The sequence below is a fragment of the Tympanuchus pallidicinctus genome, unplaced genomic scaffold, assembly GCF_026119805.1.
Source record: "Tympanuchus pallidicinctus isolate F22 unplaced genomic scaffold, pur_lepc_1.0 scaffold25, whole genome shotgun sequence".
Taxonomy (NCBI): domain Eukaryota; kingdom Metazoa; phylum Chordata; class Aves; order Galliformes; family Phasianidae; genus Tympanuchus; species Tympanuchus pallidicinctus.
The window spans coordinates 8,956,316-8,980,932 of NW_026294742.1; the positions used below are offsets into that span (position 1 = coordinate 8,956,316).

The 24,617-nt window shown below is 48.7% G+C and overlaps 2 protein-coding genes across 2 annotated transcripts; one reads left to right on the forward strand and one right to left on the reverse strand.

Moving 5' to 3' along the window:
• Positions 1-227: 227 nt before the first annotated feature.
• Positions 228-4,939, reverse strand: GNPDA1 (glucosamine-6-phosphate deaminase 1). Its single transcript, XM_052689569.1, has 6 exons — positions 4,757-4,939; positions 4,553-4,654; positions 3,439-3,621; positions 2,661-2,845; positions 1,825-1,999; positions 228-1,535 (listed from the first exon to the last, which is right to left on the reverse strand). The coding sequence occupies exons 1-6, from the start codon at positions 4,878-4,880 to the stop codon at positions 1,438-1,440; spliced, it is 867 nt and encodes a 288-aa protein (XP_052545529.1). The 5' UTR covers positions 4,881-4,939; the 3' UTR covers positions 228-1,437.
• Positions 4,940-9,254: 4,315 nt separating this feature from the next.
• NDFIP1 (Nedd4 family interacting protein 1) lies at positions 9,255-23,240 on the forward strand. Its single transcript, XM_052689578.1, has 8 exons — positions 9,255-9,395; positions 16,457-16,544; positions 17,687-17,817; positions 18,638-18,725; positions 18,922-19,046; positions 19,717-19,783; positions 20,382-20,487; positions 22,267-23,240. The coding sequence occupies exons 1-7, from the start codon at positions 9,357-9,359 to the stop codon at positions 20,483-20,485; spliced, it is 642 nt and encodes a 213-aa protein (XP_052545538.1). The 5' UTR covers positions 9,255-9,356; the 3' UTR covers positions 20,486-20,487; positions 22,267-23,240.
• The last annotated feature ends 1,377 nt before the right edge of the window (positions 23,241-24,617 follow it).

Consider the following 24,617-nt stretch of genomic DNA (forward strand, 5'->3'; position numbering starts at 1 on the left):
TGCCTACCAGCAGAGAGCAGCCATGGAGTTGGGCCCTTAAGGCATGGAGCCACAGCAGCTACTTCTTCCAGTTCTTGGTTCTGGGTGACAGAAAGCCTTGTTCAGAACAACACACCTTTTTGGACTTTGTTGCTTCTACTCAAATATGCCATCACAGCTCCCATTCAGACACATAAGTTGTTCCACGTTTCGCAGAGAAACCAAGCAACACGTACAGTCAGAGCAACTGGAGAAAAATAACACTTTTACTGTAGAAAGTTATAGATGAACAGCTCTATAACAAAGATCCCAGACAAAGACAACGCCTACTCCCCAGTCTGGTGTGCACTGATCTTGTTTAGATCTTACCACAAAAGGACCAAGTGGGCTTTGGCTGTTCAGGCTCTTGCCCACCTCTGTGGGGGGCACTTTGTAATTAAGCACACGCTGAGCTCAGGGAACAGAACGTTTCCTTTGAGGATTACCTGACATTTCCTGGAAGCACATGAAATGGAGAGAGAGAACTCGCTGCCTCAGGCTCTGCCCAACACCAGTCACAGAGCACCGAGGAGCACGAACAGAAGTAATTTAATGTTTGTTGTGAAGAAATCTACCCTGCTGAAGATCATAAAGCACCACTGCATATAAAGTTGTACCTCGTAACTGAATGTGTAAGGCCTCTTTTAGAATTGTGGCAGCAAAGAAAATCACAGATTCGTGAGCCAACCGTTCACTGCATTAATGGCACTGCACTGGGAATTGCTGCATCCCTTTTGCTGGGATCTCCTTGCATCTGGCTCCATGCCGGGTTCAGCCAGGGCAGTTTGGTCCTGAAAACTTCCATCAGATCGAGGCTGCACACCTCTGTGGAACTGTCACTGTCTCCTCTGCCTGTCCTCACAGGGAAACGTTTTCATTATATCCAATGTCAATGTCATTTCAGTTCGTGCCCCACTGTCCCTTATCTCTCCTCCTGTGCACTGCAGTGGAGCACTGTTTCTATTTCTAGATGGCTTACTCAGAGCTATGAAGCAGGCTACTGTTAAGCTGTGCTGATACTTTCCCTTCTCTGGGCTGAACAAGAACCATTCCCGTTTTATGTGAGTATAACTTGGGAGCATTTTGGGGGGCAGTGCTACACAGATGTGCTTGACAGAACTGCACTCCAAAGTGATCACCCGTTGTGTTTTCACATTTGTTTTGGTGCCTCCAGTCCAAACAATTATAACTGCCTCTTTGCTTAAACAACTGATTCTCCACTGGTTTTGCCTTCAGAGAATACGTTGGTGGAGATTTGTGGAACACAGCGCAGTGGATCACATCCTCGTTTGGTTAATTAAAGCAGGTACTTGCTAATTGAAGAACAACGACAAGATGAATTTCTGCAGCAATTCCCTTTCTTTGCAGCTGGTTTTCTACATAAAAAGATGGCTCAGAGTGACTCTAGGCAGTGAGAGATCAATCACTGTAAGGCTTCTTAGAGTGGCTTCTTTCTGCTTCTGTCTCCTTCATGCTGTATAAGGGTTCCACAAGCTTGTTATGAACCAGCATTAAACCTGATGTGGCAGGTAAAAAGATGACTTCAGTAGACATAATAAAGCAAAATTTTCATTCGTTGCATGCTAATGAAATTAGGTATTAGTCAAATCTGTGCTCCTTTGTCCCACGGCCACAGAGATAAGTGAGAAGTGACTGACAGCCTCAGTGCTCTACGTTTCAGCTGTTGTCTTGGAAGAGTGTTCTCTTTTGGGAGTTTTTGGGAGATTAAACAAGCATTTAACAAAAATCATGGCTTCTGCCACTGAAAAAGGAAGTGCAACCACTGCCTGCCCTGGTCAGACTCACCTTTAAAGTACTTCACTGTCTTAACTTTCAGTTCCAGTGTAGCATCCTCGTCACACACAAACACGGTCTGGGGGTGCTGCTGGAAGGCAGACACTGTCCACATGTGGTTGACACCTTCCTCGATGGCTTTGTACAAAGCAAAGGCTTTGTGGGCTCCCGTGATCAGAATCATCACCTGGATTCCAAGGCAAGAAGATGGCAGTTAGAGTCCAGAAGACTTGCTGAGAGCAAACCCACACCAACTAATACAGAGCTGCCCAGTCCCTAATGGGGAGTAAGGTCTGTCATGCCCCCAGAAGTCAGTCACAAGTTCTGTTTGCTTTAGCTACATTTTATTTATCATAGCCTGGAGGCTAGTTTTAGTGATTTGGACACTTTGAGCTCCCATTAGACACCTACATACAGACTTAACTTGTACAAATCAAGGTGTAGGTGCAGTGAAAAGCTATTCCATTTGCCTTTCATCATCTGGTATAAGATCGAGTCAGACAGGGGTTCTTGCAGCTATTTCACCAAATGAGCTCCTTAACTGAAGCCATTCTCCAAAAGCCCTTCTAGCTCCCTGCAATCACAACTGTACTGCAGGGTTACACAAATGTTAGGGTTAGTAGAGAAAAAAAAAAAACAAACAAGTGGAAAGCAGGTTAAGCAGATTAAGAGCCTTTCCACAGTGGTACAGGATGCAAGAAAGGAAGACTGTGTTCAGCTATCTGTGGCAGGAAAAACGTGGGCTGGTTTACACCAGCAGGGTGCATAACTGCTCCAAGATGACCTTCACTTATTTCAGAAAGCCCTGCTCTAGAGCTGCTGTCTGTAGTGTCTGTTGTTTTCCTAACCTCTCTGGCATCCATGACAGTGCCTACTCCAACTGTCAAAGCCATCGTGGGGACTTTGGAGAGGTCACCATCAAAAAACCTGGCATTAGCCAGTATAGTGTCCATAGCCAAGGTCTTCACTCGCGTCCTAGACACCAAACTTGATCCAGGCTCATTGAAGGCGATGTGACCATCAGGGCCAATACCTGTGACAGAGACAGTTTGAGAAGCAGGTCACTGGCTGAAATGGTTTTTGTAGGAAACAGAACCAGCATACCTCTGTTACAGAGCCATTCAGCGCCCCCAGGAATAGACACAGATCTGAGAAACACGCTTCCAATTTCTCTGTTGGAGCTCAAATTTGCTTCTGATAATGGTAGCAAAAGCTCCTTATGAAGTCAGAGACCTTCTCAGTTGCACTGGGACAACAACAAAGCAAAGCAGATAGCAGAATCTAAGGCAAACTGATGGGGAAAGCTTGCTTGTGTTGGCTATAACTATTTCTAGCAGCTTCCTGTTACCCTAATTATTGTAACACATTTTGTAGTGGATAAAATTCAAGCCCTGCCTGGTTCTCCAGCTCACCACCTCCTGAGCAATTCCCTTCCTGAATTCAAACATTTAAGCAGGGGAATGAGATGTCAGACAACAAGGCTGCCAGCACACACGAGCACTCAGTAAAAGTGTATGGGGTGCCTTCACTGCACATCCCCTGGACTTATTTCTCTTCTCCAGATAATAAATAAGATAGATGGAGGAAAGACAGTGCATAGAGACTGCCAGTCCTTCAAGTGTTCACCTCCAACAAAGAGTTCAATTCCTCCAGCTGCTCTGATTTTATCCTCAAACGCATCACACTCCGCCTGTAGATCAGCTGCATTTCCATCCAAAATGTGAACGTTTTCTGCCGAGATATCAACATGCTTGAAGAAGTTGTTCCACATGAAGGAGTGGTAGCTTTCCGGATGGTCCCTCGGGAGACCTGTTGACAGAGCACGCACAGGGCTGGGACCAGCCAGAAAAACATCACCTGTAATGCAGAACACCTACACAGGCTTGCGGTGCCTCTGGCAACAGAGCTCTGTTTTCTCCATCTGTCTTATAACTCCCTCAACTTTCAGAAGTTTTGCTTCCTCAAATAAGCAAAATTACACCAGCCATGCCTAACATTTGGCAACCCCGCACATAGCAGGGGGGCTGAAACTGGGTTATCATGATGGTCCTCTTCAACTGTAACGTTCTGTGATTCTCTGGTTCTGTGTCCTTGTATTAACACACAGAGGATGTTCCAGCAGAGCAGGGATGCTCTGCGCCTCACCTCTTACTGCCTTTCCAGCTCACCTCCCAGTTGGCATTAGCAAAAATGATTTAAAAATCAACAGAGAAGTCTGGGAAATAACCTACTGCACTGTTTTCTCCTCGAACTGCAAACCCACGTAACTGCCCATTTCCTGACACTGCTGAACTGCTTACGGAAAACCTTCTCTCTCAGTATATAACTTATCACTGGCAAATAATTACCCTGCAAGTTTTTCACCTTTGGAGCTCTTGGCTCCCTCCAGCCATCCTTGTGAAGAGCCCATTTCAGCACAGCTCCGAGAGCGAACCGCCCCTCCGCTATCACAGCGCTGGGGCCGCCCGCGGGGCCCGCGCCACAGCCCGGGTGCAAAGGTGCAAAGCGGCAGCCGTTATCTCCGCTAACAGCGATAACGGGATCCTCGGCCGCTCAGCACCCGGCCGGCTGTGCGGTGCGGGTCAGACATCGCGCTGCTTCACGCGGTTTCACACGGCGCCCATCGCGTCCCTCTGGCGATGCGCGTTTCTTCCCGCCCTCGCTCTGCTCCTGAGCCGCAGGGCACAGCGCGGAGCACCCGCTGCATCCCGGCTGCAAGGGGCGCGCGCGAACCACTCACCTACGTACTCGTCCATGTTGAAGGTTTTCACGTACTTGAAGGACAGGTCCCCGTTTTTGTAGTACTCCACCAGCTTTCTGTAGCAGCCCAGCGGCGTGCTGCCTGCGGACACACGCCATGCCGTCAACCCGTCCTTCTGTCCGTCCGTCCGTCAGCCCGCCCCGCTCAGCCCCTCACAACCCGCCCGGTCCCGCCGCCACCCACCTGTAGGCAGCCCCAACGTGAAGAAGCGGCCGGGGCCGGGCGCAAAGTGGACGATGCGGTTGCGGATGTACTTGGCGGCCCACTCGCTCGCCCGCTCGTACGTCTCCTGGATGATGAGCTTCATGGCGAGGCCGGGCGGAGCTCCACCCTACGCCGCCATTTTAGCGCCGCTCCCGCCCCGCCCCGCTGTGGGCGGTCAGCCCGGCTCCGCGGCGCGCGGAGCGCTGTGCGCGCGAGTTCTGCCCGACGGCTGCGGGCGGGCGGTGGCGGCCGTGATGGCACAGCCCGGTTCTCAGTTTATCTCAGAGCGCTTCCGTGGTAACTGTAGAATCAGCGCAGAGGGAAGCAGTTCAGCGCGCCCAGTAACGAGGCGTTCAGGCTGTGAGAGGTCTGTGCAAATAAATACAAATGATGAGCTACGGCTCCGCGGCCGCGCTGCGCTCCGCCTCCCGCAGTCGGACCGGCGGCCGGCTGCTTGCAACCCCTGAGCGCTGCTCCGGCACCGAGCGGCACGGTGCTGCCGACCCCCCAAAGTGACCTTCCTTCTTTCCTTCCTTTCCCTCCTTTCCTTCTTCCTTCCACGGCTCCGGCTCTCTTCGCGCTGTGACAGGAACGTGCCCGACGTCGCCTTGCAGCCTTGCTCAGAGGTATGAGGTTTGTTGAGGTGCAAAAGCTCTTCTTTCAAAGTCAGACGGCTTTCTGCTTTCATTAGAAAGGAAGAATGAAATACAAACTGCTTTCTAGCACCCATCCCACGCAGCTCCTGCTTATTTTAATAATTTAAATGACCTGGTAATGCTGAGTGCTGCTGATGCTGCCTCATCTGAGCGCTGAGAGCTGCTGGCTTGGTTTGCGCTCGGCTGGAGAGTGACGGCTGTGATGGGCCGCAGATGGTTGTGGTTGAGCTCAGGAAGAGTTTTAGGCCACAGAGACTAAAAAAAAATGGAAAGTGCGGAGTGTTTCCATCAGCAGCAGTTATCCAGCGAGCACAGAAGTATTTCCGTGGCTGCATTGCTGGGCAAAGAGCTGAGAGTCACACAGTGTTCTGAGACGAGGCTTTTCCACAGGCTGTCGCCTGCCCCGTGGCTCCGGGTGAGACCGCTTTCCTGCTGTTCCCACTGGTCAGTGCAATGCACCCATCGGTCCCGTGCACAGGGCAGCAATGACAGCCCAGCTGGTTTCAGCAGCACAGGTCAGAGCTGGATGAAGCTGCACCACACCGTGCTGCTAACAGAGCCCCGGGGCCAGCGCTGAACTTTGCAAAGGCGTTTGGCTGAAATTCAGTGCGTCTCTGTGCACTGCAAACAGTCTTCACTCTTGCTCTGACCCCCTTTGCAAGCAGCTTTGGCAGGAGCAGTGCACAAAGACAGCAGAGTCATCCCAGTTAAAAAAAAAACCAATAACAACCCAGAAACAGCCAACCAAACAAAAAAAAATGTTTTGTTGGGAGGAAAAAACCGCAACAGTGCGCGAGAGGCAGGCACGTGCATGTGCTGCCACAGCTGCCCCGTCCTGCCCACGTCCCATGGATCTGCGTGCTTCAGGAGCCTGCTGATGCTGAGGAAATGGCTCCAGGGCTGGGTTATACGTGTGACTGGAATGCGGGATATTTTTAGGTATGATTATTTATGCGTGTTGCTGTTTCTGCATTCTCAGCTCGCTGTTGAAATGTTGAAGAACTTCCTGGTGTCTGAACAAGCTGATTTTCCTTCCCAGCAAAAGCAGCAGATGGAAGGAAACAAACACTTCCCTGCAGAACCAGGGGGTTCTAACAAGCACAGCATTTTCTTTTTCTCTGCCTTGAAGTGATGAGAGTCAGCAGTTCACACAGACCAGAGCTTTTGCTATCAGGGGCTGCTTTTGAGCACTGTTGTTTTTTTTTTTCCCCTTTCTAAAAAAAGCAACAATTAAAAATTTATGTGCATAAATTTCTCTTCAATTCCCATAATTAAAGCAGCTCCTAAATGCTCGCCATCTGCCAGCATTTCCTGCTCCTGCGCATCTCACCTGCCTTCACTCTCCTGTTTATGAGGAAAGGAGAAACTGGATTCCCGGGTGGATGGACCTGCAGGGAGCTGCCCTTTTCCACAAGCCCTGCTTGCTGCCCAGCTCCTCCCACCATTGCCCAGATTCCAGAGAGCCAATGAGCACTACCAGCAGCTGCTGGCACTGAAGAATACAGCTCACAGCACTCCACTGCGTGTCTCTGGGCAGCACAGTGGAGTTTCTGCTGATGCCAGCAGTCTTTGGATGAGACTCCTGGTGAAGTTTCCATCTTCCTTGAGGCCAGCTCTGTAATGGCAGACAGTGCAGGCTTTATTTACATGAACAATACTCTGCCACCATTTTTTCTCAGCCTGCCAGTTGCAGCCTGCTTGCAGATGATTAAGCTATTACAGCGGAGAGCTTCAGAGGTATCATTTGATCCATTAACTCACACAAACATTTGTCTTCAATTTTTTCTTAGGTGAATCATTTATTGCTATAAAGATAGCAAGGAAGAGCTAAGTTTTAATGTCTTGCTTATTCCTTATTTAAACAAGTCTAGCTTAGCCCTCCCCCCCCCACCTCCCCCAAGCTTTATCATTTAGTTTGTTCAATATTGTTACAAAGCATAGATTAAAAGTGCCCTCTTTATTGTTCAGTCATACACCATAATCAAAGTAACGCTTGTGGGTTTCAGGGGACTCACCATACTGCAGCCCTCTAACATTTTCAATCGCTTTCAAATGCTTTCACAGCATATCCCACACGGAAGTCACTGAAAAGCAATGACTTCAAGCTTCAGAGCATCTCTTGGGAGAGAAGACATTTTGTATTGGAGGAAGATTTAGAAAATGCAGAAGTATGAAGTGATTTGCCTAAAACCATGCAGGAAATGAAAGCAGTCATGCACTGTAACCACAGCATCATCTTAGCTGCTGTCCCTTGTAAAATAAAACAAACACACAGAGAGCAGCTGGAAGAAATTGCCATCAGCTCCCCATGTCAGCCGTGCTCAGGCTAGTTGGCCTAATTAGGGGGTGATATGCCTCTGGCTAATGACTGTGGCACAAACTGTTTCACCATCTCTTCGGGATACTGTCCAGCATCTTTTCTGAGGGTATGCACAGGTTGTGTCTGGTTTTAGTCTTTCAGATGTCCAAGTCAATCAGTGTACAGCTAATTACCGCTGTGGCTGTAGCTATACTTAGGGATATAATCCTACCTCGACAGCAAATCCGCGCACGTCATCAGGACAGCTTCTTAGTGCAAAGGAGATTCTCAGTGCAAACTGTGAATCTTGTGGAAAGGGGAAACAGTGTGGCAGTGCCTTCAGCTCTCACTCCAACTCCTTCAAAGGTGTTTTTCTTGCAAGAAACTTGCATTCTCCTCATGCCTACAGCATTTCTCAGGAGCCTCTCTTGAAGGTTCTTCTTGGCTAAAGCCCTTTACAATTCCTGTCTGTCCCTTAGGAGAACTGCAATGTTCACCAATCTCTTTAGGGCTAGGGCGAGCTATCCAGTCCTGTGAGGAATACAGAACAGATCCCAGCCTGAGCATGGTACTGAACACAGAGCTGTAATCATTCATTTATGACAGAGTTTGCAGTTCAGGACCATGTCCTCAGATTTAAACTCTTTCTCTGAATTGGCAGCTCAGAATCCCAGCGGGGCTGATTCAGCCCTCCTCATCCTAAAGCAGATATATTTAAGTCTTATCAACCTTAGGGACAGATGAGGGTGGTTCTGCACAAGTCCAACTGCAGATGAACTGTGCAAGCACAGAACAAGGGTGAAAATCCCTCAACCCATGTAACATTAAACGCAAAAAAAAAAAAAAAAAATCAGAATAAACAAATGTACAACCCAGCGTGATTTCAAACGAGTGCTTACTCTGGGAGGCTTTGGGTCTGCAGCACCATCTGCTTGATGTGGATATTCGGGATTTCGCGGCACCTCCTGAGCAGCTGGCCAGCATTTCGGGGTAGCTTCGGCTGCAGTGCCACGTGTGTGTGTGTGCTGGGAGCAGCTGGGAGGGCATCACGTTGGGAACTGACACGGACGTTAACGGAGAGGGCGGTACAGCCCTGGGACGGGGCATGGGATGGCACTGGGGCTGCCGAGCTCAGGGAGCGTTTGGGCAGCGCTCTCAACACAGGGCTCGGCTTTGGGCGGCGCCGTGCGGCCCCAGGGGTGGGTTCGGCGATCCTTACGGGTCCCTTCCAACTCGCCGTTCCGTGATTCTGTGCCCAGCCCCAGGGCAGCAGTTCGCACAGCCTGCTCCCAGCGGGCCGTGAAGGCGGCGCCCATCTCCAGCGTGGGGCGCCGTGAATTTCGGATCGCTAGCTGTGGAAATCTCCGCACAGCAACCGCAGCACCGCCAGGCCCAGCGGGGCCGCCGGTTCCTCTCGGGCCCGAGGCCTCCGGCTGCCGGCGGGGCGGGGCGGGGCGGGGCGGGAGGAGGGCGCGACCGAGCGTGACGGGCGGAGGGAGGGCGGGAGCGGAGCCGCAGCGAAGAGGCCCCGGCTGCGCGGCCTCCGCTTCAGCAGCGCCCGTCGGGAGGCGGCCGGGCAGCGCCGAGCCCCCGCCACCCGCTCAGCCCTCGCCCTCCCAGCGCCATGGCGGCCGCCGAGCCCGGCAGCGGCCGCTACCAGCAGGTGAGGGGCGCAGGGGCTCCTTGGGCCGCGCGGGAGGCTGCGGGGGGGCCGTAAGGAGAGCGCGGGGCCTCGGCGCCGATCCGGGCTCCGGAGGCCGCTGCGGGGCGAGGCGCGGCACGGCGCGGCCGGGCTGCTGGCGGCGGAGCGCCGCCCCTCCCCGCGCTGCTGGCGGCACGGCGGTGACCTTGCCGGGATGCCGCCCTTCCGCCGTGCTGCGGCCGGCCGGCTCCGCGCGGGTGCTTCCCGGCGGTGAGGTCGTTCTGTACCGTCTTGGAGTGAGCGTTAATTTTGTTTCTCGTGCTCGGCGCGGTGCTCTCGGCCCGCGTTGAAATCCCCCTAGGCCGGATTGCGTGCTTGCGGAGCTCCCGGATGCGCTCGGTGCGTTCTTCCTTCCCTGCCTCCCGTAGGACGGGAGCCCATCCCAGCCGCAGGAAGCAGCGGGCGGCGTGAGCCCGGCCCTGTGCTGCGGGCTGCGGAGCGGAGACCTCCCAGCTCGCAGTGAGGGGGAGAAATGCCCCAGAAATGTGGGCACCTGCCTGCTGTTGGTGCTCCTCGGAGAAGCCGCTGGGCTGTGGCTGTGTGCTGGTGCCGTTTGGTGGCTGTGTGCTCTCCTCAGAATACCGGTGCGGCTTCTCTTAGGACAGAGTGCTGGGCTCGGCCTTGCAGCTGTACGTGACTGGTTTTGGCATGCTAGATTTGTAAAAGTTAAGTAAAACTTGCTGTTTTTTTCCTGTAGAACACAAATGTCTTCACTCACGGAGACAAATCTCTTTCTTTGTTGCTCTTCTCAGCCATGTTGGCTACAAATAACCGGGTTTCTTTGCTAATTGCCTGTCTGTCAGCCCTGAGAATCCTCCTCGTAAATGTCAATTACAGAGGGGTCTGGTTTTGTGTCCTGTCGTCTTGAGTTCATGAAGATATGTGACAGGAGCATCGTTCAGCTTATGCTGCCTTGTTCTCGGTGACACTCCAGACCTGACTGATAAGAACCCTGCTGATTCCCTTAAGAGAAATGTGGAAAGCTGTCATTTCACCAGATCTCACTCACACGTGGGGCAGACATGTAACAGACCCTGTTACTGCTGTAGAGCACAGCTCTGCGTGGTACAGCAGAGATTAGAGAGGCAGCCTGCGCCCCAGAGGATTTGTTCTGCTAAAGACGAGGTCCCAGGGAAAGACAGCTGTAATTGATTGCAGAATGAGAAACATACAGATGGAATTACTTCGCTGGACTGTTTAAAAGTTGCTTTTTTTCCCCCCTTGCCCTCTGTCAGAACTCTGGTATTTGTGCTGTTGTCAAGCACGTTATTGGTTCCTCATGCTTGCCCTGCTCCAGAGAATCCCTGCGTGCTGTGAAACTGGAGATGTAGAGCTGATGTTTAGAGGGGGTGGGAGAACCTCTCCAATGTGAACATGTTGTGGTTTTTAGATACTGAATCTCACTGCATGTGCAGATGTCCAACTAAAATTTCTGCCAGAGGAGTATTTGTAAAGAATTGATAGCTGTATGAATATACAGCTGAATGCAGGGCCTGTAAGTGTAGGCAGTGTGTGGAAATTACCAATATGGTCATTTAATCTTTTAAGTTACTGGAGTATGAAGCAGTGAAAGAGAACTGAAAATTATCAATCTTGAACTTTTATTTTTGGGAGGGGATGATGCATTGGTGGTGGTTGACCCATCATTGGGCAGCTCGCCTGCAGCTGAATGTGCTGCCCTGTCTGCATGGCAGCTTAACATCCATCTCCATGAGGGTTTTGTGCGTGGATCCGCATGTGTGGGAACAGAGCATGAGAGCTGGGATCCCCTGAGTGTGTGCATTCCCAAAAAACAGAGAAAAGGATACTGAGCACAGAGGGCAACAGAAATAAATGAGCATCTGAGTTCAAAACCGGCGTGTTCTTCCTTGCAGGCCTGTGTGGGCGCACGGGCTGTGCATCCCCCGCAGCCTGTTCCACCACCTGTGTCTGTTCCTCTGTACGTGCTGTGTTAAAGAGATGCTTACGGCACGGGATTTATTTTCTGAAGCCAGTTTTCTGTAATCTTCAGCCCTCGTGCTTTATTCAGGCATTAGGTAATCTAACAGAAAATAGCCTGCGATTACACTTCTGAGTGCTGCGGTGGTCTGGCTGAGCGCGCTGAGGAAGCGCAGACGAAGCTAAGGCAAAACCCGTGGAAGGACGTGTGCCCTGCTGTGCTGGGGGTGTGGAGCTGGGCAGCAGCAGGCAGCTGGTTCTGTCCCTCGGTGCAGGGCAGAGAGGTGGGACGGGGTGCTGGGGAGCAGGGCAGGCTGCAGCACGCAGCAGTCTGTGTCCCAGAAGGACCGGGGCTGATGGTGTTGCAGTTTGGACTCGCTTTTGGGAAGGCTGTGCAGGGTGTTGCTGGGTTTAGGTGGCTTAAAGCCTTTTCAGTGTATCCCCTGGACTGTGAGTTCAGTGGCAGAGCTGTGTTTTGTGCTTAGAGCTGAAAGTAGTCTCTGTTCTGGAAAAAATACTTAGGCTTTTAATAGGTTTATTTACACTCTGTGTTAACTGCTTTTTACTGGAGGCATTTGAAGATATATATGATGTATATGAGTAATGTAAACCCACCTAGAAAATGGTGGGTGTGTTAAATAATACTAACATACTCCTTTTTAAGTGGTATTTCTTCCAGTTCCACTTGTTGGAGGCCTACATGGATCATGAATCATTTTGTTATGGGAGGTGTCTATGGGAAATGTAAAGAAAGATTTCTCCGTTTGTTTGGCTTTCCTTTGGTGGAACTGCAGAAGAAATATGCTGCCTAAGATAGGAGAGTACGTTTGGAATCCATGGAGGACTGCAGTGCTTGTGTTCTGCCTGGGAAGACTGAAGTGAAATAGGAAAGGAGACATCAGTTGCCAGCTAGTGCTTACATTAGGCTCGTATTTGATTTTTCAGTTGCGGTGGGTGTGCAGAATATCCCATCTTTTGAAACATTAGCAGATAGAATTAGTGGTATCCTGGCTGTTCATTTCCTTGGGAGCTGTTTGGTGCTTGCAGAAGATGTGCTGCCTGAAGATACCTGCAATTGTAAGAAGGGTAAGGAAATAAAGAAAGGGCAGGTTGTTTTCTTCTTTTCCCTTTTGTGCACGTAGATGAATAGAACTGAGGTGTTCTTTGGCCATAAGAGCGGCAGAGTCTTACAGAAATGAGTCACAGTTTTCTCACACCACTGCTCGTGTTGCTCTGCACCCGGTGGGAGCCAGGATTTGGGGTGAAGCTGTGCTGCCTCTGTGCAACGCAGCACTTGTTCCAGCTGGCTCTTGGTAGATAGATACTGCTTTGTTCTGAAACAGCACCTTCTGCAGGCAAGCACACCTCTCAGGTGGGTTTGGAAGATTTTGGTGATTCTGTTTAGCTGTAGAATTAAAATAAATTCATTCTCTAAAGGTTAAAGGACTTGGGAAAGAGAGTGCTATACCAACAGTATCACTGCAAAACTTTTGCAGCAGCAGAATGCAGCCTTGCAGGCAGAAGTCTGTTTTAAATATTAAGTATCAGTATTTTGCTGGACTCTTAGGCTGAATTCTTTCTGTGACCTGCTAGCGTCCAGGAGGATGTTAGCGTGGTCCTAAAAATTGCAGCAGGGCTTTGTGCTTTGTTAGGTGCATGAAAGGTAACTCCGGCTCCCTAAGATGGAAACCAGCTTCTTGTGATGGCTTCAGCCATCGAGCACGCAGACAGAGGACGGTCTCAGCAGAGGTGTGTTCTGCCTGACGTGCTTGTTGGTAGCTTGGGCAAAGCAGCACAGTGCTCTGGGTGAGCAGAGGTGGGGGAATGGGAGCAGTGCTTCACAGCACTGGGGGTGTTTCTGTGGTGAGTCAGTGAGGAGCAGCTCCCTGGAGGCTGTGGATGGTATTTCGGAGGGCAGCAGCTGTGCTGAGCAGTGCTGGATGCATGCAGTGGTGCAAGGCATGGCTCTGCAGCCCGAACAGCAGCGTGAGGGAAGGGCCTTGTGTCCTTGTGGTGTGCACCTCTGGGTGCAAGTGTAACGAGCAGCTCTGTGCGCCGCTGTAATGCAGGTCAGTGACCTGCCAGAGCTCTGGGGAGAAAAGAGTTACCTGCTCCTCTAGGAGAGGGCTGCCGAGGGTTGGTGCGTGTGGGTTGGCTTGTCTAATGGCTTATCGTTACTCCTGCTGATTATAAGCTGATATGAAGTTAGAGGAATCTAAAACTGGATTGGGTGAAAGTCAGGATTTCAAATCAGAGTCAGGGGAAATGTAGCTGAATAAAAGGAGGTATCTTCTTTGGGCTGGGCAGCAGCTTTTATTTGTGTCCCAAAGGCTGAAGATACAAAAGGAGAAAAGTAAGGGGCGTTGCAATGGGATTAGAAAGTTGACCTGCTGGAGTACTTCCTATTTCAGGAATGACGTGGGTGGTTGTTTTTTGGTTTTTTTTGGTCTTAGGTTGGAAGGGACCTTAACGATCATCTAGTTAGCATTTAACATTGCTCGTGTTGGTTTGCAGAGGTTGTGATTCCATCATTCTGAAAAATCAACCCTGCCACCTTTAAAACATATATATATATATATATCTACATTGATTCTTTTGTTGTTACTAACCTAATTAGCTGCCTTTCTGAAATCCCACAGAAACCATAGTAACAACCAAAATGAGACCTGATCAGGGTTGCCTTCACTTGGATCCTCAGTAGGATTTCGTGCAGCACTACCTGGTGTGCCAGCACACGAATCAGAACTGAACTGCAGTGAGCACTGCTGAGCTGATGCATTGCTGACTGTGCGTGGCTGAGACAAAGCTGGGAATGGGCTGCATGCAAGCATTAATAAAGATGCAAAGCAATGCCAGCAGGCAGCGTGCTGAGCAGTACAGAGTTTGGAAGAGGAAACAAACTTGCATGGAAACATTTAAAAATGTCCTTTAAGTTTAGAACTTTAGTGCTGCTGTGCTGCACGTTTCTGCACTGGCAAAGTGGGGCAGCAGCTGCACCCCGCTCAGAGCTGCACTGCTGGTGGCTTTTGTTGGTTGGGAAGTAAATGTCTGATGGAACAGGGTAAGACTCAGGGACAACTTCCTGGCATTTGGTAATCAGATGAAAAACTAATCTCAGCCAAGCTCTTGTTGTAATAAGTGCACACACTGTGTAAATACGGCCTACTTTCAATGCAGCAAATGGGAGACTCACATTTTAAAAGCTGAGCTCCATCTGAGGAGCAAAGAAAGAACACCTGGCAGCCTCAGCAAAACAGGCTGTGTTCAAACCTGGCCTCAGTCACATTCTCTGGGATCTGAAGGCTCCCAGCAGCGGTGCAGAGGGAGGTTGCCTGCAGCCCCCCCACAGCACGGTGCTGGGTGCTGGGTGCCCGCCTCGGCCTGGGTGGAAAATGCAAGGCGAGAGCAGCAGGGCCGTGTTGTGCCACGTGAGACCTGGTGATTCATTCTTCCTGTCACATGAACCCTCACTGTTTTGCTAATAAGCACTTAGTTGAATTTTAGATGCCTGGAATCATTAAAAAGGCTGGAAGGCATTTGTGTACCTTGTCCATTAAAAGGCAAATCTGTTTCCTATAACTGCTTACCTTAGAGAGCCTCTAGCTCAATGTTACGAAGTAGAAGTAACTGCGTGTTTGATGTCATTATTTGACCTGTGGTGGTTTGCAGCTAGCAGTAAGGCCAGCTCGCCTTCTCCCGCATGACGCAGCAGTCAGTGGGGAGGTGGCAGCAGCCCTTGGACCCTTGGTTAATTGTTCCATGTGCACACGAGTGTGCAGCTGGCCCATCTGGTTTGCCTTCGTCAGCTTCTCTGATCAAAGCTGGAGTTGGCATACCTGGCTCATGCAGGGGGTGCTGCAGCTGTCAGTTGGTGGCTGGGAAGGCCCAGCAATGGATGCTCTCCTGCTCACTGGGATGGGTGTCATGCAGTTCATGCAGCTGTTGGGAAGCAGGTGTCCAATGGATTGCATCTAACTGAAGAGGTTTGGGCTTTGACTTTCACTGAGGACGTGGATGCAGTCTGAGCCTTTGATCTGAGCTATTGAAAGGAAAAAGAAGGTGCAGTGCAGTTAGGTGTAAGTGAGACCTCCTTGTACGCATGTGGGCCGTTTTTTTGTTTTCCTGGTAGGCTGTACAAGCAAAACAGAACTGCCAGCTCCCTGAGCAGTAAATGCTTGGCAAGGACTTGAGTGCCAACTTCAGAAGATGCCAGAAGTGTCTCTCCAAAGAGAAGAGAGCAAATGGCTTCAAGAACATTAGTGCCAGTGTGCAGGAGGAGTGGCTGAAGATGTTATGGGAGGAGCTGCTGTTGCTTAGCACTGGAGTAGCAGTGATGGCATCTCCCTGTGAGGGCTCAGTCCCAACGTGCTTTTCTGAAATGAATTGTCTTTCTGTGTAAAGAGTTAATTTCTTTGTTGATGAGAAGTGGAACAAGGAAAATAAATCAGGTAGCAGCTGATTTGTAAACTCTGTTCTGGTGTGTTCTGTTTCCAGCCCATCTGGTTTGCCCTCGTCAGCTTCTCTGATCAAAGCTGGAGTTGGCATACCTGGGTCCTGCAGAGGATGCTGCACTGCTGATAAGCTGCAGGGGTATTTATACCAAGCTGTGGGAATGTGGGAAGCACGGTGCACAAAGCACACAGTCTTCTCTGAAGTCATACATTGTGAAGGGGTGAGGAAAAATTGCAAGAGTCATATTTACATGCACCTTGTATCTGCTACAAACCAGGGGCAGCAGTGCAATCTTTTGTCTCCTGTTATTTCCGCAGCTAAAGCAGATGCAGTCGCAGCTCTTAAACGGTGTGAGCTGAGGATCCTTGGGAAGTGCCGGGGAAATGGAGAGGTACTGATAGGTGTGTGCTGTGCTAGGTTGAAGTCCAGGTGTGTGAGGACATGAAATCATTTTAATGTGCTTTTAGATCAACTGGGAGCTCTTTGGAGCAAAGCGAGGAACTGCTGGAATGCTCCACGATGCCACAGAGCTGTGTTGTTCCAGAAGAGGCTGCCGCGTGCACTTAAAACTCGGGGGGCGGTTCCACAGACCGTGGGGCACCCGTTTAACCTCTCTTGTGTGGTCTGTTCAGCTGCAGAACGAAGAGGAGCCAGGTGAGGCTGCACCAGTGGTCAGCGATGCCCCTCCGCCCTACAGCAGCATTTCTGCAGAGAATACAGGTAAGTGCAGCGGAGAGGAAGGAGTTGGGTTTGCTCTGTTCTTTCTTACCTCCTTAATTGTTCTCCGCATTGACAGATGGCATTGCATTATCCTTACCAAGGCGACGAAGGATCAGAATTGATGCAGAGGCACTATTGTTACTTGTGGTTTAGAATATGCATTTTGGCTGCGTTCATCTGATGTCATCCTGTAAAGTGCTGTTCAGTTACACTGCACAGCGTTCTGAGTTGATTGAAGGCAGTTAAGATCAAAGTGCTGCGAGGCTTTGTGGTTCCCTCTTGTTATTTGGCTACTGCACTCCTTCCAAAAAGGATTTGTTACTTAAAAGGGATTAAAGAATTCATGATTTCTGCAGTTTTCAGTAACCAAGAACTTGGTCGTAAGGTTATGCTTCTGAATCATGGTACTGTCATACAGCTCACTAATAGCTTTGAGCAAAAGAGATTTTCTTTGTGCTGGTTCTGTATCAGTGTGCTTTAACTTAGGTAAATCTTTTCATTTTTCCCCTCCAGAACTTCTGTAGTTGACTTTACAGAAGATTTGTGAATCAGATGCGAGTCAGTATTTCCAGTAGCCAGCCAGCTTTGGCTAGAAGTTGGAGGGCTGTTTCTAAAGCTGACGGTTGGATATCTTGCCTCAGCACACTCATTGTGAAGATGCCCCGATTAGTTCAGATTCCTTGGTGTGCCTAAGAGATTGGGGCTCAGAAATGTGCTGTGATTTTTGTCCCGGTCCATTCCCTGCGTCAAAAAAATTGTTAGGAGTCTTTCTCTGGAAACATTGCTTGCCAGCAATCTGAGGCTCAGAGCGATTCTTCTTTTGACTCACTCAGACTGTTTGGGATTCATAAATAAAACTGCTTCTGTTTTATTGAAGGACAGATGCATGTGTCATTGCTTTAAAAATAAGTAGAGCTGGGCTTGTTGAAGTAGTGCTTTGCGTATTACTTTGTATGAGATAAGATGTTCCTGTGCTTTTCACTTTGTATTCTGGGATGGAAAGAGGCTAAAAGGGTGGGGAGGGGATGAGAGCTTAACAGTCGGGATCCTGAGGTCTTCTGAGGGCTTCTGAAATGCTTTTTGTTCCCAGCATGGAGTTAGGGAGCAGACAGGTTACCTGTTGTATAACTTTTGCTTTGCAGCTTATTTTGACTACAAGGATGAGTCAGGATTTCCGAAGCCTCCATCTTACAACGTGGCCACAACGCTGCCTAGTTACGATGAGGCAGAGAGAACCAAGGCTGAAGCCACAATTCCCTTGGTTCCTGGAAGAGTGAGTACACTTGGCTGCCTGGATCCTTCACATCTGTGTAGGATTTCTCTTTAAGTCCTGCTTATCAAGTGTCCTGCCTCTTGTTCCTCAGCCTTTTAGGGCAGTGGTATTACGCACTCCCAAGAGTTCTGAGGTGTGAGGTTTTAAATTCTCCTCTGGGCAGCTATGAAGTAATGCTGTCCAGGTTAGTTTGGCAAGCTGACAGAGGTGGTTTTAAAGGAATTCAGGATTAATTATCCAGCCATCTCATGTATATACTCTCAGTGCTCCTGCTGCTTACTGAGCTGACTTTACCACAGGGCAGTCTAGCTGATGCAAGGGTGAGAAAACCATTCCCCCTATCAGGCTACATGTTTTTCATTTTTCAAATTTCCTTTGTCAACACTACCTTTTGTTCATCGTGGTCCCCCACCCCAATAGCATTAAAAGCCCACAGTTCCTTACAGTTCTTTATGAAAGCCAAATTACTCATTGAGATGAGAAGTGTATTTTTCTGATGAGTGGGGGAATTCTTTTAGTGAGGACAAGAACATGCCTGTATTAAGATAAAGAAATAGAAAACACTGCTAAGGATTTAATATAGCATGCCTTGGGGTTTTTCTCTGCTTGCACTTGCAGTCTTCTGAGATTTAGGAATATTTTCCCCAAAAGGAGTTTCTTTGAGTGTGAACTGAGCACTTTGTGTCCCTCTGTTGCACGCTGCTCTGAGGACTGTGTGCTTTGCTGACCCTGTCTTGCAGAAGCAGGTGCAGATGTGAGTTTGCTGTACGGATCGGGCTGACTTGAATGCGTTTGTGTTGCCTTTCCCTTTGATTTGCAGGAGGAGGACTTTGTGACACGGGATGACTTTGATGACAGTGACCAGCTGAGGATAGGAAATGATGGCATTTTCATGCTAACTTTCTTCAGTAAGTATATGGTGCAACTTATTTTTGTAAGTCAGCAGCCCAAAATAGCTGGTGTTGTTTTCACACTTAGGTTTATGAGGCACCAAAAAAAAAAAAAAAATTTGTGCCAATTTTAAGGTGTTTTTTTTTTTTTTTCCCCCCTCCTTCTTGGAATATAAAGAGAACTTGATCTGCTGCTTTTCTCTTCCTTTCTTAGTGGCATTCCTCTTCAACTGGATTGGATTTTTCCTGTCTTTCTGTCTGACTACTTCAGCTGCAGGGCGGTATGGAGCCATCTCTGGATTTGGGCTGTCTCTCATCAAATGGATCCTTATTGTCAGGGTAAGCTGTGCAGAAACACAGTACTGGTACTGCTTGTTTTTTCCCGACTCATTTTTGTGTCACTTAAATGTAAATGTTATTTCTGTTATTTCTGTTATTTTTTTTTTACACTGAAATGGATTTTCAGCTTCTTGTTCACTGAGGACAGCAGAGCTTTACTGCCATTCTGTCTGGTTTATGAGTTCATATGGTGGGATTATTACCATAATAAAGGAGGTGGCAAACTGCACCCCCGAGGATATCTGCCGCATCAGGAGTGTTTGTGTGCTGGGCATGGCAGCGATCCGACCTTCATGGAACAGCATCCAGATAAAGCCAGCCCTGCACTCAGCTTAGTGGTGCATCTCACTCTGTGATGCTCTTTAGGTGCTACTTTGGGAATGTAATTTCTCTGAAGTGTGAGGTCGCTGTGGTCACAACCGATGGGAAGAGGGACAGGGCTCTGCAGGTTTGTTTTCCTGCCGGAGGAAGCGCAGTGGCGCTGTCACAGGGCTGCAGCGGCTCGCTGGTGCCCTCTGGTGTGACGCGCTTGTGGCACAGGTGGCAAGAAGCTGTTCTTCATGTTCTTTTCCTTGCTAGGGACTGCATATGCAGGCAGCTTGAAAATAGATTTAGGTGCAGACACTGCCGTGTGCTCTAACTTGTGTGATTATTGTTTGTCTTTCCCCAGTTCTCCACCTATTTTCCTGGTTACTTTGATGGTCAGTATTGGCTTTGGTGGGTGTTCCTTGTACTAGGTAAGTGTTTTGTTCTGGGGGAAGGAGTGCATACTTAGAACTCTGTAAGGTGCACTAAGGCCCTTTGGAAGCATAGCAGTACTGGCTACTAAAATATGTATGTGCAGATGTGAGACCAAAATGTAACCCTCAGGGTGCTCTTCCTGCATGCATTCTAGGTGCTAGAGGCCCACATAAGCACTGTCTTTTTGTTGTAACTCTGGGGGGTGGTGTCTCATTTATCAACTGGAAGGAAAAAAGAAGAGAAAAATATATTTCAATTTATAGTAAGTGATGTTGTGCCTGCTGTTGAGTGAGTTGTGATCTTTCTTTCATTATTTTTTTTCCCTCCATTGGAGGTGACTAGATCTAATCCAAAGACTAGATCTAATTTTGGATGAAAGGTTTTGTGATGGGCTGAGGAAAGTTTGGTTTTGAGGTTGCACAATATTGAAAGAGGAGGCGCCAGTGGTACAAGAGAAGTTCTTGTATCAGACAGCTGTTGTGCATCCCAGCAACTCAGGTGGTTCTGTATTATTAACAGTGAGTTGATTTGCTTCTTCTCTAATTGCAGAAGCAAAATCTTTATTAACTACACAATTGTGTTTCTTCCATCTAGGATTTCTGCTGTTTCTCAGAGGATTTATTAATTATGCAAAGGTTAGGAAGATGCCTGATACTTTTTCCACTCTCCCCAGAACCAGAGTTCTCTTTATTTACTAAAGGTAAACTTCCTGCTTTCGTGATTTTTTTTTTTTTTCCTGTTTCATTTTAAACTTAATTTAGTGACTTTCCTTTGCATCAGAATTCTTAGAATGCAAGGCAGCAGGGAACAGTTATTTCTTGGTGTCCCACACACAGCTCCTGTTTCTGCAGAGGGACAGCATCCAGACTGTCTTGGTGGGAGCAGAGGAATATCTGACGTTTTGTGCTGGGTTTTTCCTTTGAAGAATTTTGAGTTCATTAGATCAGATTTGTGCAAACAGAATCTTGGCCTTGTGCTGTGCCAGGCGTGTCTTCCTGAGTGAGTGACGAGCCTGAAACACGTGCTATGTTCTAAGCATGAGCAAAGGTCACAGAATGTGGTTAGAAAGCTGTGCCAGTCTGGCTTGTGTACCAAAAAGAACAACTTGTCTGAATTTTGTGTGTACTTTGAATTTCCTGCCAAGTTCATGAAGAAATTCAATTCTTGTGCACCGTTTCTCTTTGAAAACCACTCCTGTGTACTTGAGCACGCTGCCCTACCTGAGTGTTTTCCAAAAGCCCGAATGCCTGAAAGTCTTTTCTTTAAGGCTGAACTTGAACATTGCTCCCTTCCTAATGGGACTTTAAAGGAAGGCTTAAGTAGTCAAACCCTTATAGCACAATTTCCTGCTTATAGCAGATAATGGCCTTGCATTAACTGTCCCTCCCTGAGGGGAAGGAAATCCCGGAATAGTTTGCTTCCCAGATGGTGGGTGCAACACGATGCTCCCTTCAGAAGTTCTGTAATCACACTCTATTTCCCCAAGACGGGGTTGAAGCGGTTGCAGCTGGGACAGTGGTATGAGGAGAGCAAACAAAGCCCAGCTTTAAATTGGGCTCATTAAATTGTTCAGAATTTGAAACCAAGGCTTAATTTTTCAGATGCCCTTTCCCTTTGTTAGGAGCTGCAGATTGCTTACGACTCTGCTTAGTTTCTGTTCTGCAGCAGGAGCACGTTAGGTGGAACAAGCGCTGTGCAGCCTTTCACAGCTTTGCCTGCTGAGGACGGTGTGTAAAAATAGCTCTTCACCCATTTGTTTGTGTTCCTGTTCTGTTTAACAAAGTTACTGGCTTACAGTGGGCTTTTCTGTTGACGTCCAGGGTTTGTAACATCCTCTGGAATTCCTGCTGAGTCACCACGAGGATCACTTCCCTGGGTTGTGTGCTCACACAGTGCCAGTATTTAAGCATCAGCTGTTCACCTGTCGCTTGTTCTCACTGAATTTCATTGTACTTCAACTTGAAACTTTTTATCATAGGGACCACGTGGAACCTTCTTGTTCCAGAGGCCTTTCTTGTATTTGATTCTGTCATTCTATGGTTTGGAATTTGAAATAATAATTTTGGAGACCTTTCTTAACTCCCTGAATGTAAGGATGGAGGTCTGGTGTCTTTGTTTTAAATTGTTGTTTATCCATTTATTTTTGGGCACCTGAGAGCTTTCAGAAAGCACTCCTTTGGAGATACTGAGGAAATGGCCTGCTAAAATGCTTTCACTGGGGATCTTTAATCCAAACTTCTGAGGAGAGGAAACCACAGAAGACTTGCATGTTCACTGTCTGCTTCTCAGATCAGCTTCCTGCTGCAGGGCTTGAGGAGAAGGCAGAGCTGAGCGATCACTTGTGTTTTAGTCCTGTCATTGTGTGCTGAGCTCCTTCATCAGCCCCTCGATATCCTGCGCTCTTTGTGAGCTACATCCTTCTGCTGTCCCAAATAGCAATCTCACTGTAGGTTCAATATTTGATATCCTTCTCCAACAGATGTTTTCTGGCAAATGTCTTCCTGTGTGAGTGAATTCTCCCTCAAGAAGTGACAGGACACCTGCAGGAAGTGAATCAAGACTCTGAGACAGAAGAAAAAATAATCACCTGCTTTAAAAGAAATAAATAAAGTACTGTTGAAAAAAAAAAAAAGGAGAAGCATTTCTTTCTATTTGTTTCTAGATGTAAAATTTTAATAATTAATGCGGAATTCTGTAATCATTAAATCGTTAGTGGCTAATGTTTGCAAAAGCTATTGCAGTCGAGTCTGTGACGTGCTAATGAAGCCTTATCTAGTATCTGTAGTCGTTTGGGTAGCATGAGCTGTGCCCCGTAGCCAGCAGGGGACAGGCTTGCTTTGTTTCGTTCTGCATCCTGGCAGCAGGTTGGGACTCTGGCCCGTGGTGTGCAGTGTGGGTAATGCTGACTGCCCTGAAGGGATGATCTCCAAGCTGAAGTGATGGCATTGCTATGGTTACACACCTTTCTGCTGCCATCGCCACCTGCGCTGCTGCCTGCGTGAGAGGGAAAGCTGGGCTCTGCAGCATGGAGCCGGGAGGTGGAATGAAGTGGGAGAGTCTTATTGTGAAGGTGGCACAAGTATTAATTTTTTAATAGCCTCTGGTATCTCAGTGTTGTAGTATACTTTCGTACTGCCTACTTTTTGGACTAACTAGGGATTTTCACAGTACACGTTGGTAGTGTAAAGATGAAAGGTCACACTGCAACTTTGTATAAAAAATATCTTGCATAATAAAGGCCTTCTTTTCCTTTGGCTTTGGACTTTTGAGACGACTCCTAACGTACCTGTAACTTGCGTTTATAATTTGTGTTAGCAGAGATTCTGATGCATTATAAATGTAGATTTAATGTCCACTTTTGTGCTTTCTGCCAAGTGGTAATTCACTTCGGAGTTTTACTATGTTAAAACTGTAAATACAGCAGAACATTAATAAATGTCACTTATGTAGCAATTTTTGCTGTAGATCAGTGTTTAATTGAGTTTCGGTGCTCGATTGCATCTGGTTCTTGATTCCCATTGCAGGTTTCCTGCAGGAATTTCATCACAGCTGCACGGAAGGCGTGATGCAGATGTGACTCTTCCTCCACTCCAGGGTCTGTTTCTTCGTTTTTGTATCCAGGTTTGCCATCCCCAGGCTGGTTTGCAGCGTTGGTCTCTTTGTCAGTTCAGGAGACAGCAATGCCGTAGATTTTGGGAGCGCTGGGTTTGTCTCGGTCTCACGTAAGCTATCTGCTTTTTGAAATGATTAAATCATAGTTTTGTTTCAAGGCTGAACTTCACAAATGTCTGCTCCTGACATCCAGGCAGTTGGGCGGACAGGGATAGATGGGGGTCACTGGGAACTTCCTTTTTAAATACGTGTGTGCAGAGGGAATTACTGAGTTCATCCCGCAGGACAAAATCTGGAGCACTGAGGCACATTTGCCCAAACTTGGTAGATCAGCCTTCTGTTTATTCTCTTGGCATATGGGCCTTATTTGGTCTTATGCATTCAGAGAACTGGAATATTTGGCATTCCTGTTTCTCGTCATTCGATGGCCTGGTGCTGCAGACACCTAGAGCTCAGCTGTCCTATACAAACACTCCCAGCCATTCTTTTCAAGGACCACGGGCAGGGAGGGATGCCCTGTGGAAGGGGGGGTGGTGGTGGCAGGGTTTGAAGAAGCCCACATCTGTGTTTGGTGAGGGCTGAGAGACTCCGAGCTCAGACAGCTGCCTTGGGTCAGCCAGCCCAGACACTGCGTGCCACAGCGGTGGCCCTGTGTGCTCGCTGGATCCCTTTGTCCCAGCTGCCCTGTAGCAGCCAGTCTGCCTTCCCTTTGCAGCAGCATAAAGCTCTGTGTGGGTTCAGACAGGATCTGGAGGTGCTGTGCTGTGAGGACCTGCTGGGTGGTGGGAAGCGTGCTTCCAGCTGGCCTTCTCTGGCCATTCTACAGCTCTCCCACCCAGCACCTGCAAAGCCAAGGTCTGTAGCAGGGATGTGTCTGCCCCTGCGGTTCCTGGGACCTGAAGTCTTCTTGGATCTATTGCAAAGTAACTTCCAGAGGGTAACCTTGCAGCAGTTTTTAAATTGCAACTATTGCCAGGGGTTGGTGGAGGAGGACACGCACGGAGCCCCCATCTCGCAGAATGCTTTGTGCCCCGTGTGCCACAGTGAAAATGCTCTTTGTCTCACATAACGTTTCCATTGGGGAATTGTTGAACTCTCTGCTTGTCAGCACATCCACGCTGAGGGCTGGGCTGCCGCTCACACTGCTGGCAGTGCTGCAGGGCAGTGCTGGCCTGTCCTGCCGACCCCTGCGGCCAAGGAGGGATGCGTTGTGCTGGG

Coding starts and splice junctions, on each gene's coding strand:
- GNPDA1 (XM_052689569.1), bottom strand. CDS start 4,880: ATGAAGCTCATCATCCAGGAGACGTACGAGCGGGCGAGCGAGTGGGCC. Junction 4,655..4,756: donor CACGTTGGGGCTGCCTACAG/GTGGGTGGCGGC, acceptor GTGTGTCCGCAG/GCAGCACGCCGCTGGGCTGC. Junction 2,846..3,438: donor AATTGAACTCTTTGTTGGAG/GTGAACACTTGA, acceptor TCTCTGTCACAG/GTATTGGCCCTGATGGTCAC.
- NDFIP1 (XM_052689578.1), top strand. CDS start 9,357: ATGGCGGCCGCCGAGCCCGGCAGCGGCCGCTACCAGCAG. Junction 9,396..16,456: donor GCAGCGGCCGCTACCAGCAG/GTGAGGGGCGCA, acceptor TGGTCTGTTCAG/CTGCAGAACGAAGAGGAGCC. Junction 17,818..18,637: donor TTCCCTTGGTTCCTGGAAGA/GTGAGTACACTT, acceptor TTTGATTTGCAG/GAGGAGGACTTTGTGACACG.